At 37.5% G+C, this 14,778-nt stretch overlaps 1 protein-coding gene across 1 annotated transcript in view; it reads left to right on the top strand.

Annotated features, from left to right (window-relative positions):
• BRD7 (bromodomain containing 7) overlaps positions 1–14,461 on the top strand; it is a 32,857-nt gene extending 18,396 nt beyond the window's left edge. The window contains exons 8-17 of the mRNA XM_044987588.1: positions 198–321; positions 1,357–1,432; positions 2,554–2,661; positions 4,436–4,568; positions 6,661–6,772; positions 9,954–10,010; positions 11,139–11,247; positions 11,418–11,561; positions 13,040–13,183; positions 14,240–14,461. Of these exons, the coding sequence (XP_044843523.1) occupies positions 198–321; positions 1,357–1,432; positions 2,554–2,661; positions 4,436–4,568; positions 6,661–6,772; positions 9,954–10,010; positions 11,139–11,247; positions 11,418–11,561; positions 13,040–13,183; positions 14,240–14,304 (1,072 nt within the window). The 3' untranslated portion in view covers positions 14,305–14,461. The remainder of the gene's footprint in view (positions 1–197; positions 322–1,356; positions 1,433–2,553; positions 2,662–4,435; positions 4,569–6,660; positions 6,773–9,953; positions 10,011–11,138; positions 11,248–11,417; positions 11,562–13,039; positions 13,184–14,239) is intronic.
• Positions 14,462–14,778: the final 317 nt, after the last annotated feature.

Genomic DNA, 14,778 nt, shown 5'->3' on the forward strand with positions numbered 1-14,778 from the left:
CGTAATGCATATTTTCTCCTGTTTAAACCTGCTCAGACTGGATTCCTTTGTACATACCAGGTACTCGACATTCTAAACCGATGGTGTAATAGTCTGACACGTGAGACTGTTTCTCCATTGAACCTTTGCCAATACTTGTGATTCAGTGACTTTGCTAGTTTAAGTCAGATAATGTGAGAAACTGTATTTATTTGCAGGAAAGACAAAGATCTACTTGAAGAAAAAATAAGGAATAACAACTTAGAAAGGGAACAGGAGCAGATTGATCGTATCATTAGAGAATCTGGAGGAAAGTTAACAAGAAGACTTGTGAACAGTCAGGTGAATAGTTGGGTGGATTTGGAAACCAATTTGTTTACTTTTTGGGAAATGCCCATTTAACATTGTGTAGCATTTGAAATTCTGAGTGTAACAATGTTATAATTTGCATGGAGTTTTACTTGTGTTTAATCTTGATTCGAATCTAACATTTTAAACACAGGAAGTTGAAGAAAGTACTTTTTAGCTGAATTTTTACTGAACTTGATGAACTAAATAAGATCTCTGCTGTTGGCCTTTATACTTCTTGACTTCAGTTGAAATAAAATTTTGAATGAATTTTAGAGCTCAGTCATGCAAAACTGGTAGAAACAGTTTTAATCAAAGATTAAATATTGAGTCACTTGAAGTTTATAGTAAATGGTACAGTGCAGAACCTCAAAACATTTTAACCCTACCATGCAAAAAACATTGTTTCAGAATAATCCATTCTAGTCAAAGACTACTAACTGTATCCAGTGATACAGGGATCTTGTGCTGCAGACAGGTTTTAAAGACACTAGACTAACACAAACAGGCCCATTTCATTTGAGACCAAATATTTGAATGCAGCCTCCTAGATATATTATTCCTTTGTACCTTGTTGATGAAAGAGAAAAACTTTCAAGCTATACAGAGCTCTTTCATTATTAGTCATATCTAACACAATAAATCTGTTCAATCTTTCACAACAACAATTTCTATTTGCCCTATTAATAATGAAATTAGAAATTTTCACAAATTGGTAACTGGGGCAGTTACAAATTGTAGACTTTTTTTTTTAAACCTGATGAATTTTGACATTTACCATTTAAAATGATTGGGTTTAGGCCAGCTGTGAAGGTATCAACTGAAGAATAAGCATAAGAATAGCAAAGCTACTGTAACATTTATGTTTGTGGGTCAAATCTGATCTCTTAATACTCTATGCATCACTGAAAATTTTCCCTATAATACCATATAAAACTCTTAAAAACTAACTTCCTATCAGTTCAGATATTATGAATCCAAAGTTGTTTGTAAAATCAAATGTTTTCTAATAATTTAATTTGATTTCAGTGTGAGTTTGAAAGAAGAAAACCAGATGGTACAACAACACTGGGACTTCTTAATCCATTTGACCCTAATGCAGGAGGTATGTTTGTCTGTTGAGCATGTTAATTATCATTTGCTAGACCCACTCTTGGTGTTTGCTTCAGCTGCCACCAGTTATATACATGTCTCCATTGGTGTAGAGGAGCTGCAAACCTGCTGACACAAGCCAGTAGGGAATCATTGGATAACTTAGGCTAAGTCTACACTACCACAGTAATTCTACCTATGCTACGCAACTCTAGCTACATGAATAACATAGCTGGAGTCGACGTACCTTAGGTCGAGTTACCGCAGGGTCTACATCGCCGGGGGTCAACGGGAGAAAATCTCCCGTCGACTTACCTTACTCTTCTCGTCAGGGGTAGAGAACAGGGACCAACTGGAGAGCGATCTGCAGTCATTTTGGGGGGTGGATCGATCTTGGACCGTTGATCCTCGCTATAGTGTAGACCTGCGCTTAGATGTGTAGTGTCATTCCCCTCCCTGCCATGTGGTTTAGGGAGCATTTCCAGCTAAAAGGGGGCATGGAGAGAGTTTTTAGCTATTCCCAACTTGTGCCAGTGCTGCACTAGTCCCTGCCTAGCCCCTGAACGGGAGGAAGTATAAAGATGACATAAAGCTGTCCCTTCCCCTCCCCTGGTTTCTGCACCAAGCAGAACTTGTCAAGAGTGAAGAATTGGGGTCCAAGTTCTGTTACATTCCATGTGAATTCTTCTTTTATGTTATCTCAGATAGTGTAGCTTGAGGAGGAGGGAAAGAACTTTATCTTAGCAATGAATTTTCCATGGAAGGTGGTGGTAATTGTTTACCCAGTAACTCTTTCTAGTATTACTGGTAAATATATTCATGTTTGTTTATGTATTTAATGTTAAATATGTTTAATCAGAGACTGGTCTTATTTGGGTCTGTCTTACTTAAATTTTTGCAGTGGTATAGCTGTTCATAATGGCCTCACTCAGACAGGGAGCTGATGCAATTTTGAGAACACCTGATTTATTTTATTTTGTTTGGTATCTATATAGTTTGAACTTAAATCTTTGGAAATTGCAGACTGACAGAATTTGTGCACTGAACTCCCATATTAAGTTGGACATTTTGCATCTGTTTAAAGTTGTTAACTATTCCTTGGTGACTTCTGTGTTGTGATATGCTGTATTGTAGAACCAGGTTACAGCCCTATGAAGTTAGGTATGACAGCCGGAAGACTACAGTCAGGAGTTAATACGTTACAGGGGTTCAAAGAAGACAAAAGGAACAAAGTTACTCCAGGTGAATGCTACATATTTTCTTTAAACCTTTATTCTCTTAAAAACAGCAGTAGCTCCTCTAAGCTAGGTATTTAAACCTCACGACAGCCAACCAAATAGCTTGAAACTGGGTTTTATGCAGCTGTTAGAGCTAAATCGTAGTATTCTCAGTTGTTCTTTGAAGCAGAATATTACATATCCTCTTCATATATTATCTATCAAATAACTACTTAAGCAGATCTAAAATATTTTCTAAACTGCACATGCAAAAATGTACATACTTACAGATGCAAATGGTCACGTCGGCACAGTGGTTCCTTTTCACGTGTACTGGGTGTATTGGTTGATCTATGAGCCACCAATGTGATGTGGCTGTGAAAAAGGCTAATGCAGTCCTAGCATGCATCAGGCAAGGCATTTCCATTAGAGATAGGAAAGTGTTAGTACCATTATACAAGGCACCGGTGAGACCTCATCTGGAATACTGTGTGCAGTTCTGGTCTCCCATTTTTAAGAAAGATGAATTTAAACTGAAACAGGTGCAGAGAAGAACTACTAGAATGGTCCAAGGAATGGAAAACCTACCTTATGAGGCGACTCAGAGAGCTTGGCTTGTTTAGCTTAACCAAACAGAGGCTGAAGTGAGATTTTTTTTTTTAGAGAGAACAATCATAAGACAGATAAATGCCAGAGAGGGAGAGAAGTTATGTAAGTTAAGCACCAGTGTGAACATAAGAACAAATGGATATAAACTGGCCATCAACATGTTTAGACTTGGAATTAGGCAAAGATTTCTAACCATCAGAGGAGTGAAGTTCTGGAACAGCCTTCCAAGGGGAGCAATGGGGCAAAAACCTAACTTGTTTCAAGACTGAGCTTGATAAGTTTATGGAGGGGATGGTATGATGAGACTACCTACTGTGGCATGTAGCTGATCTGCAACTAATAGCAGCAAATATCTCCAACGGTCAGTAATCGGACACTAGATGGGGAGGGCTCTGAGTTACTACAACAAATTCTTTCCCAGGTGTCTGGCTGGTGGGTTTTGCCCACATGCTCAGAGTCTAACTAATCACCATATTTGAGGTAGGGAAGAAATTTTTCTCTGGATCAGATTGGAAGAGACCCTGGGGTTTTTCACCTTCCTCTGCAGCATGGGGCCTGGGTCTCTTGCAAGTGTAAATGGTGGATTCTCTCCTATTTGAAGTCTTTAAACCATGATGTAAGGACTTCAGTAACTCAGCCAGAGGTTACGGGTCTATTACAGGAGTGGGTGGGTGAGGTTCTGTGGCCTCCAGTGTACACAAAGTCAAACTAGATGATCATGATGGTCCCTTCTGGCCTTAAAGTCTACGTGGAAATACAGATTTGTGCACAGTCAGTGATGGCATGCATATTTACATCATGCTTTTTAGAAAATCATGACCTTAATGTTTGGGGAAATCAGCTTTATGTAGGGACTGTATCACATAGAAGCCAAATAACTTCTACAAAGGGAAGAAATGGGATGGAAAATCCCTTTTAAGTCATCTAGTCTGTATCCCTGCCAGTGCAGGACTGTACTTCTGTATATTTTCTAGTGCTTTAACCAGATATAGTTGATAGAATGTTTGTATGTAAGAAACTCTTGGAATTAAATTGATACAACAAATTAGTAAAAACTTGTAAGAAATGCATTGCTTAAAGGTTCCCTGTTTGGGACAACTTTACAACACTGAATGTTACTCCTAATGTTAGAATCTGATATTGTGCATATGTAAGATAAGACTAATTAGTGATATTGTATTATTCAACAGTGGTATACTTGAATTATGGGCCCTACAGTTCCTATGCTCCAGCCTATGACTCCACATTTGCAAACATCAGCAAGGATGATTCTGACTTAATCTATTCAACATACGGGGAAGATTCTAATCCAGAGTGTTTCAGGTAAGTAACAAAGAGCTGTATTCCAGTTTGACAATTACTGAAGTTATCTTGAGAGTAAGTAGAGTTTGTATAGACTTTGTAAAGACTGTTTATCGTAACCTATGCATATCTAGGAAAAAACAAATATACCTGTTTCCAGGGGTCAGCCTCCCCCAGCCAACCCATCCACGCTGCTGCCTTTCCCCCGGCTGCGATTTAAAAGGGCCACTGAGAGAGGAGGCTTTAACGCGGGCTGCGTATGGGCCAGTACCGGCTTCTTACTGGTACTCCGTACTGGCTCACTTTCACCCCGCCTGTTTCCCTACCAGTAGCAGTTGCAGCATCTAATTCCCCATTCATCTTGTACTCATTAGATAATCAGTTTTTCCTCATGCAAAGCAGAATTTTCCTTTGTGATGAAGAGATCCCATTTCATCTAGTATGCTTACCTTTAGAAATAAGGCAAACTTATCTTAAGTTAAAGTTTCTGAAGTAGTTTGAATAAAACAGTTGTGGTAGTCAAATATTTATGGTTAAGGCTGTGTCTTGCATATTGAATGAAACCAAACAAGATTCTGGTACTTCCTCATAGTCCACCTATTCTACCTTTTAAAATTGGTGCTATTTTTAAGACATAGCTCCTTTAATAACAATGCATCTGTGCCATTAGCAAGGGAAGGGCAATCTTAAGGAGTTTGATACTCTTAATCCATGAAGAGCATGAAATCAACAATTGCATTGCAAAGGTAACACTGACTGATGCTGGAAGACTGTATTTTTCAGGCTTTTCAGACTGCCATAAATTGATAGTTTTTCATTTGTTTTAACTAGTTCGATTGCTCTGTGCAAATAAATGAGTCATCTTTGTACTGACTTGCTTAGTTGCCATTGCCATAATCCAACAATGTGTAATTCCATAACTACTTTAAAATAAGACAAAACCTTTTCTAACAACTACTCTTTAAAGCTATCTATCCAAAGTATATAAATATGCAGAAGGTCTGAGGGACATCTGCATGTTTAATTTTAAAATACTACTTAATTCTCCCCTCCTACCCCCCATTATATAAATAAGGTAGTTAATGAGTGACTTCAAAAATAATCTGGGTTTCACTTTTTCATACCTACCTTAGTATCCTCAGAACTTAATAGCTTTCTTTCAGTTAACTGTATTTCTGTATGCTTATATTGTTAAATACTTACTAAAGGTATTTTTGCACTTGGATGCAATGGCGATATGCTTGGTAGAAGTCCCTAGATGCTTAGTGTACAAAGATGTTCATAAAAAAATGAAAATCCACTCACCTGCATTTATTTCACTGGTGAAACCATCGTGTTTTTGAAATCTTAGAAAATGTGCCATCCTGCTTTAATACCGTTCAGAAACTGAAGAATAGTGTTGATGGCTACAGAGGTTTAGACAGAATACTTTTTATTACAGTACTTCTAAGGAACCCGATTTTATCGTGTTAGACATGAGGCACCTTTACCACTGGTGTCAATTGTCAGTTCATGAACCATGGTGGTAACTATGGGACATCTCAGTGCTACACAAACTTCAGTTTCAAATATAATGTATATAGTGCTTGAAATGATAATGATCAGATTTATTATACTGAGCAAAATGGCTGTAACTATCTCGCATCTTTTATAACCACCCTTGAAATAAATGCTCATGGCATAGTGATACAGTTATGAATACACCTTTGTCTTGATGTGCTTTAGAAGCATTTCCTGAAAGAAAATTAGAAAACTTTCTAGTCTTGTTAATACTCCATGATATAGCTCACTTCAAATACCTGAATTGTTTAAAGAAGTGCAATAGCAATAATGACTATCAAACATGCAAAACTGATTGCAGTTTGAGATCTTGCTCCTTAAAGCACTATTCAGTTGCATTTTAGGCTACTTGGGAATCTAAGTTAGTCCACAGGCTACAAAAGCCTTGGCTAATTAAACAAAAAGTAAACCTGTTAGATTGCTGATATTAGAAGACCGGCAAGGGATTCATTTTCAAAGTTCAGTATGGTGGTTTGACATACTGACCATTTACAGGCTTTTTTCTGTCATCTATGCTTGATGTGAAATTGATTTCTTTGTAATTACCTTTCAGTATTCATGATTTTTTGGCAAAGTCTCAAGACTACCCATGTGTAATGGCTGATGGTTTGCTGGATGTTTTAACTAAAGGGGGACACTCTAGATCTCTGAGAGAACTAGAAACGGTAAGAATTGTGATTTGGGAACTTTCTGATGCTTGTTTTATCTCTAGAAGAGAACGAAAATCAAAAGTTCTGAAGCCAGTTGGGCTGATTTGGTTTAGAAACTGGCATTTCTCACTCTTTGCTAATGTGTTGTTGAACATGACCCATTTTCCTAGTCTAGACATGTCCTATCCTGTTTTAATTAACATGCATCCACCCTCAAGTCGATGATTGACAAATTAATGGGTTTTGAAATATGTTAAACCCTGTGTATCCTAACTGTTGAATCATTTCATATACCTCTAGTTATGCCTTTGCATTTTTAAACTCTTTGTTACAGAGAATGCTGGGAGGGGGAAAACAGTCAACGTGTAATAGTTGGAGGTATTGTCCAGCAAAGTAACTTAAGTAGGTTGAAGCAGGAAATTGACTGTGCAGTTAGACTCATGTTCTGAAGCAATCTCATCATAACAGTTTGACAACTGGTATGGTTTTCTAGAAGATCGTTGCAGCAAAAAAAGCTGGAAAGAGAGTTAGTAGCAAACACTGACTTCTTTCCAAAGGCAAAAATGCAGTTATACAATCTTGATTTGCAAAAATTGATTCAGCTTTATGTATTGTTGTACACAGTAACTTTTATAACCTTATAGCACGTAACTGTTACCCAACTTTATATAAGCCACAGGATGGGCAGAGTGCATACTCATAAAACATGGCTTCATAGTATAAATTGACACACGACTTGTCAATTACTTTTTTTTAACAAATAATTCCACAGTGAACAGTTGAAACTCTGCAGGTGAACATTTTCAAACAATTTTTATAAGTAGTAGTAACTTATCATAAGCAGAATAGTTCCTGAGTTCAGAAGATGGACAGCAAACACAGGTATAGTCTGTTTTGTATGCATAACAACTTTTGAAGAGCTGAGCCTGCTAGCTGATGATTAAATATAGAATATGGTTCTTGTCTCATCCCATGATGTTTAGAACTTTAAAATTTGATCATTGACATATAGAAAAGGCATTAGTTCTAGATGCTTTCACAACTTACTGGTTCTAGTTTTACTCATCCCTCTGTCTTTGTGGTTTGATTCATGATACTACGGTGAACCTGGCTTTACAGAGAGGAAGTACAAAAAGCCAATGACAAACTAAAATTGCTCTTCTGTGAACTGTATCACAAACAAAACATACTGTGTATTTTCCCACTTGTATGCAGTCATTCCAAACACAGTTTTTGTACTACAACATCTAATGCAGCATTAAGTCAGACAGTTACAATAAAAGCCAGGAAAGGCAGAAGTGAAGGCTCCTGTAATAATGTTAACTTAGTACAGATGTGCAACTGTTGATTTGCAAATGGGCAGTTGAATGTATTTAATGTATGTCATAAAACATGCAGGAAGTGCATTCTCCTTTTGTAACATTGAGCCCTAATGTTGCATTGATGTAACAATTAATTTAAATTCTGCTTTTCCAAAGAAAAAAGATTTTCCTTTCCTTATAATATTTAAATAGTCACAGTAAAACACAAGCCTCCAAGATGAATGGGAGGGGAGGATTCTTGCCTCTGCTGTTGGTGAATGGCTGGAAACAGTTTTCTGTAGGGTTTAACCAACCATCATCACAGCTTTATATTATGATGACTCTGTCTTTACAATTGGAAAATATAGGACTAGATCACTGTCACTTCCATTTCCATAAGCGGGATAATGGATCTGATTGTGGTGCATACCCAGATCTAGTGAAGCTCTTTTGGGGGTATTCAGCTCTGCAGCCAGGAAAGACTCAGAGACTGCTGTTCATTCTGGCATTGTGCCCTAGAACCAATGGTATTAGCAGAGTCAGGAGTTGACCCAAGTGATGGGTTTACCTTCACTTGATAAAAGGTTGAGGTGGAAATTAAGTGGCAGGTCTTTTGTCCTTTATGCTTTTTTTTTTTCTTTCCAGCGTAGGAGACAATTTGGCCCTCAAGTTCTGTAACAAAGTGAAAACTTGCAAAATGAACCAAGTCCTTGCCCCTCCCTATTGTAATGGTCTCTGTAGAGTCTGCCCACAATCTTCTTTTGTCTTTTCTGGTAAGGGAGTATAGTATAGATCGTTTGTTTTGCATTTTTGGGAGCAGGAGGTTTTTGCTGTTTCCATTAAACGTTTAGTGTACCCTTAGCAGCAGCCCATGAGTCATTCTCCTACCCTTACTTGACCTGAATAAAGAGGAAGGGCATTATTATTCTGCTAATTAAATACTTAGTTATTTAATACATGATAAACATTAACCATCTCATCGTCCTTGACCCTGTGAAGTTTTAGCAAGTGCTCATGCTGAATGTTATCACCAAGCAGAAGGGCTGATTTGGCAGGAAGGAAGTGTGCAAACACAATGCTCCCCACAGTCCCAGAGTTAGCTGAAAACCTTTAAAAAAAAAATCGGTGTAGTTAACTATTTTCCCCTTTTTTAAGTATTATTTTAGAGTTTCACACCATTGAAAGGAATGGGGAGTTCATAGCGCTGATATATTAACAAATTATATGATTAACATTTGAAAAATTGTTGGCTTCTCTTATGACTGAAGATAATTTCTGGCTGCAAATGAGTCAGTTTCATACCCGTGGACACTGGGCAGTGAACCTCTGTCCAGAAATACTATTTATTTAGTTTTAATTTTTTCTTTAAGCCCGGAGACATTATCTCAGGACCACTTACAGGATTCAGTCACTTTTGCTTTAGACTAAAGAAAAGTATGATTAGAATTTTTGGAATAGAACATGTGCTTCAGTCTCTAACTTAGAAAGGAATTTTCCTCAAATTTTCCACAAAAAAAACCCCAAAACAAAAAACTTTTGGTCTGAGATCATGTATGGAAAGTTTTGGTCCAAAAAGGAATTTGCACAGTGGATAATGGAAGACATTTTGCAATATTTACTGAAGTGGTTGTCATTGTGGTAATTGCACTAGCCTGTTCCAAGCAACTTAATAGAAGGAAAACCCCTTACTGCTATTTTCTTGTACAAGACAAATATAAGGAATGCTTTCTCCGTAAAGACTACTGTGTAGTTTTTGTTACCAATGAAAACCCATAACATTGTTTCGTCTCCCTCCATTTATGAACATCCCATTGTAAGGTTCTGGTTTTGCTTTGTACTTTAAAATAGGAACTCATTTTAAATGTCATACTAAATACTCTTTCTCCCAATTTCAGCCAATGGTGGATGCAGAAGGTCAGCATGGGAGAAGTGATACAATAAAAGATGTGGAGGTGATATTTTCTATCTTTTTCCAAGTAGCTACTCCAAAAGGCATTTTTAACCCCTAACTGCAAAATAGCTTAAAGCTGGAGAAATGTGTGCAGCTATATAAACAGATGTTGTGTAGCACCATACAAAACTGCATGCTTTTTATTGTAACTGTTTTGTATTCCAAGTTGTGAGGATAAAATCCAAAAGGTGTAAATCACATCAGAATGTAGGTCTGATTGGTTTTGATATCCATCTGTGTGACAGAAGAACCTGAAGCATTTATTCTTAAGTAAAATCTTCCACGTTTACAATGCACAGAATGAGACATGCACAAGTTTATATTTGTTAGTGTCATTTAGAACTTTGATTACATGAATCAATATTTTCCTGCAACATACTACAGTAATTTGTACAACTTGTGCCATTTAAGATACGGATTTTAAACCTCCAGTGCCCCAAATTGCTTAGGGCCTGGTTACCTCAAACTGCCTGTCTCCTTGTGTTACTGAACCAATTAGAATCAGCTGAGGAACTTAACTCAACATGGGTTGTTCAGTTGGGAGGGGGCTGGAGCCAGTATTTTCAGCGAATGGACGGTACTTTGGAATTTCATCTTCTTTTGGTGCTCCAGAGCCCAAATTATTTGATCTTCAGGTTATTGTGCTAAATGGCTTTGGGGGTGGTGGTGAGGGGGGGAGAATGTGGGTTGTGGGAGAGTCCAGGAGAAGTTTATATTTGAAGGCTGATCATAATTTGTATGTTTGTTACATTAGTTTTATATGTGTGCCCAGCGCTCTGGATACTTGCAACTCATAAATGGGATGGAATAGTTAACTATTGAACAGTAAAAGATTGTTGTTGCTTTGAAGTGAAGAACAAATGGGGTAAATCTAAATTAGTCAGTCCCCCAATCTGTGACAGTTTTTTAATTCGCACTGCAAAAGTGGCATGCATCAGCGTTTGTGTCGCACTCCCCATCAGTTCCCAGTCCAAGCCAGGGAAGCTACTGATGCAGACCAAATTTGGTGACGAATCCTGGTCACGTGCCAACTGAGGCATGTTGCGCATACACTAAGAAGACTAAAAAAGCATTCTGGATGGATTGTTTAAAAACTTCATTTCAACACTTATTTGCTGCTTTTTTGCAGATTATAGAAACAGAAGCGGCCAACAAGTTAGACTGTAATAACGATAGGCTTACGGCACTGAAAGCAGTAACAAATTTTGGAATTCATGTAGAGGAATTTGACTCTGAAGGTAAATCTACTGCAATTAGGAATGCAAGTGCTATTTTTGTGAAAGGCAATTATCACAATCCATGGTATATTCAGGCATATTTTGTATTATCCTGTAAAATTGGTGGGTGGGGGGGGTGTCTCTATCTCTCTCCTCTTCCTTTCACTGACATGGGCTTTTCTATCAATCAGAGGCTGAAATTTTCCAGAAGAAACTTGATGAAACCACAAAGTTACTCAGAGAGCTCCAAGATGCTCAAAATGAACGGCTGAGTACAAAACCACCTCCCAATATGATTTGTCTTTTGGGTCCATCTTACAAAGAAATGCATCTAGGTGAGTATAACTTTTAATTGATGTTTAGAAAACAATTAGGTCAGTTGGAATTTGTATAAAATTATTACAGGTAAAGCACTTCCTAGTAAATTTGTACATTGGGTGAAGGTCCTTAAGAGTGATTTTTTGGGTACGCCTGTAATCTTTAGTGTGAAACTGGAGGTGAATTTGTTGAGTGTTTTGTTAAAATAGGACAGTCAGAACAACTAGGGGCCCCACCTGTCAATTCTGGCCAAGGAGCACATTAATCAGCTGGCTCCTGTTTGATTTTCCTTCTGAATAATATGGTCTCAGATAGTGGCATTCCAGCTCCCTCAGTTGAGATTGCAATTGATATGCAGTGCACCGCTTTGGATTGTTAGATGTTAACAAGTTATGATCGAACTCTAACATTTAGTTGCTTATGCTATTAAAACCTTGTACATATGAGGATTGCATTATTTTAGTGTTAAATTCTCAGAAGTGTGGTATAAGCACAAAATAGAGGGCCTGGGTACTAATCCAAACTCTGATATTGCCTTGAAGCAAGTCTCCTCTCTGCTTTATTTCCCTGTTTAGAAATTACTAATCTGTAAAAGTAACTGCCTTCTTGGGTTAGTGCGTGTGATGCATTCTGTTTGTTAGCTAAGGCAATATATGAGAATTATAGCTTAATTCTAAAATGTCATGTCAGTTTGAGAGGCTTTTAGCTCTTGTGCTTGTGCATTCTTGTAGTGCATTTCTTCTTCCATTAGCCACATATATCTTACCAATTCCATGCAAGTCTAAAGTCCTTCCATTCTTGAGGGGAAAAAATAGCTGCTGTGATGTACTTTACATCTCTGGGATCTGAGAACTACAGTATTTAACTTCGGCAGCACATATACTAAAATTGGAAAAGGGGCTGTAGCCATGGCTCTAGTTCACATGGAGGATTGAGCGCCAAAGGCAAAATACCCAAACGCAAAGATCAGTGCCCTGAGCACCACAGGGTCATTTGTCATTGGTTTTCCAACAGCAGCTTGCACTGTGATTCTCTTGATATGGAGCACACAGTTAATGATGCTTGAAGCAGCATTACCTTGTGCTTTAAATCTGCCTAGCTTCTGTTGCTTCTCAAAGGGGGTCTTAGTAAGGAGCTGTTTCATCTCCTTCCTTTCTCCCTGCCCCCCCCTCCCCCCAAATCTGGTAAGTAACAGTTTTGGAACATTCAAAGAAAATGCTGCATTTTCTCTCCCTCTGGTTCCTAGTGCCTTTATATAGGATTAATGCCCATCTGCTCCCATGCAATACTGGAGGAGCCACTAGATTTAACTGTCTGAGTGACATTAAGATGTCTCTGCATATATGCTATCATAGGAGTTTTAGTTTTTATATAAATACAAATTCACCAAAGCTAAATACTATTTACAGCTGTGCAGTTGTAGCTGAAAGGCAGATTTCAACTCTTCTGGGCAATTTGTAAAAACACAAAATGAATTTACATTATCACTTTCTAGCGGAGAGAGTAACCACTAATTTAAAAGAACTCGCGCAACAAGTGACTCCAGGCGACATTGTAAGCACATATGGAATCCGAAAAGCAATGGGAATTTCAGTTCCTGTACCTGACACTGAAGCCAGCTCTGTGGATTTAACAGATGGTGAGTATAGAGTGTATTTAGACATGTGTTGCAGTAGAGCAAAACTACATCTGCAAGTCATTGTAGTATTGTTGGTAGCAACTGCAGAAGTTAAGATGGAGTCCCAACTTCTGGTCCAAATTTTGGGTGGAAATTTGCCATGGTTCTTCTCAGCCCAAAGGTAACTTTTTTTTGTTTAGAGAAAAGTGTGTAGAATTGGTGCAACCACTTAAATTAGTAGAGTGAAAAAAAGTTTTCCTGTTCGTGCATGTTGCGATTTTTGCATTTGCACAGCTGACTGAAGATAAAAACAGCACATGTAGAAAAGCATTTTTAATAATTTGGCATGTATGCATTAGAATTTTTCCTTTTTTAAGCTTTCCATTTAAGGGTGCTCAGTTATGAAGCTGCCACATACTAAAAATAGTGAAAAGAACAGGCATTAAAGATTTAATGTCACGTTGTGGTTGGCAAGTCAGTCATGAAACCACTAAAGTTTTCTACTGCAACTTACTGCCGTATTTGTATTTATACTATTTTGCATTTGTTTGCTTTAAGTACGTATCTCCCTTTTTATGGCCTAACATGGATATTGACACTGCAACAGAAACTTTGAGCAGACTTCTCAACCTGGACACCGCATTAAATGCTAGTTTTTCAATTTCATTTAGTATTTTTAGGTCAGTCTTGTTTAAAAAAATTTACTACACAAATAGCAGGAAAAAACAATGAATAGAGTAAAGTGTTATAGAGTACAATGCTGTAGACGCCATCTCTTGTTTGTAACAGGTGTTAGTTAAGCTATGCTACTGAGTGACAAAGTAAAACCATTTCTTGATGGTTTTTACTCTGAAGCAAACTTTTCTAGCAGTTTTGCATATTTCTTAAATAAAAAAACGGACATCAATTACTCATACTTCTGAGATCAATATATTTATGGTGATGTACACTGCAAGAGTAATGTCCCATCTATTAACAGGAATAGAGCTAGAAATATATATACACTTCTTTAAGGGATGTTGAATGGGATAATTGACTGACCAATCTGTGTGGAATAACTTTTTTTTTTTTTTTCAGATTGTCAGGAATCTAAAAAGGCTGCCACCTTCAGTGGAAATGAATCTAGTCCAATTGCAATTTGAAACGTCAGTTGTTTAAGTTATATATCTCTATTTGGTCCTATTAAACTGCTAGATTTAAATTTTGTTCAGGATGTATTCACTGAACATTTGTACATTGAGTTAGAGGAAATATTTTGTCTATTAAATTTTGGAACTCATTAAACTAAGTCAAAAGTCATGATGGTTTCATGTTAGACGTCAGTTACTTCTAATACATACACACATGATCTTGAATTTGGATGGACTAACTATACCACTACTTATCCAGCAGTATTCTAAAGCCATTTACAAACTTTCAGAGCTGGCCAACTTGAAAATTTCAGCACTTGAATGCATGCAAACTTTCTTTTGAATAAGTATATAGTCTTTATGGGTGCAAAGGAAAAACCGCTTTTAGTGGAAGATGCTATATTGAGGCTGTATAAATGTAGCCTACGCTTCTTTCATGACCTTGCTCTGTTTATAAAAACTCTAGCTGGTTAAAAGTGATGATGT

The sequence above is a fragment of the Mauremys mutica genome, chromosome 14, assembly GCF_020497125.1.
Source record: "Mauremys mutica isolate MM-2020 ecotype Southern chromosome 14, ASM2049712v1, whole genome shotgun sequence".
Lineage (NCBI taxonomy): Eukaryota > Metazoa > Chordata > Testudines > Geoemydidae > Mauremys > Mauremys mutica.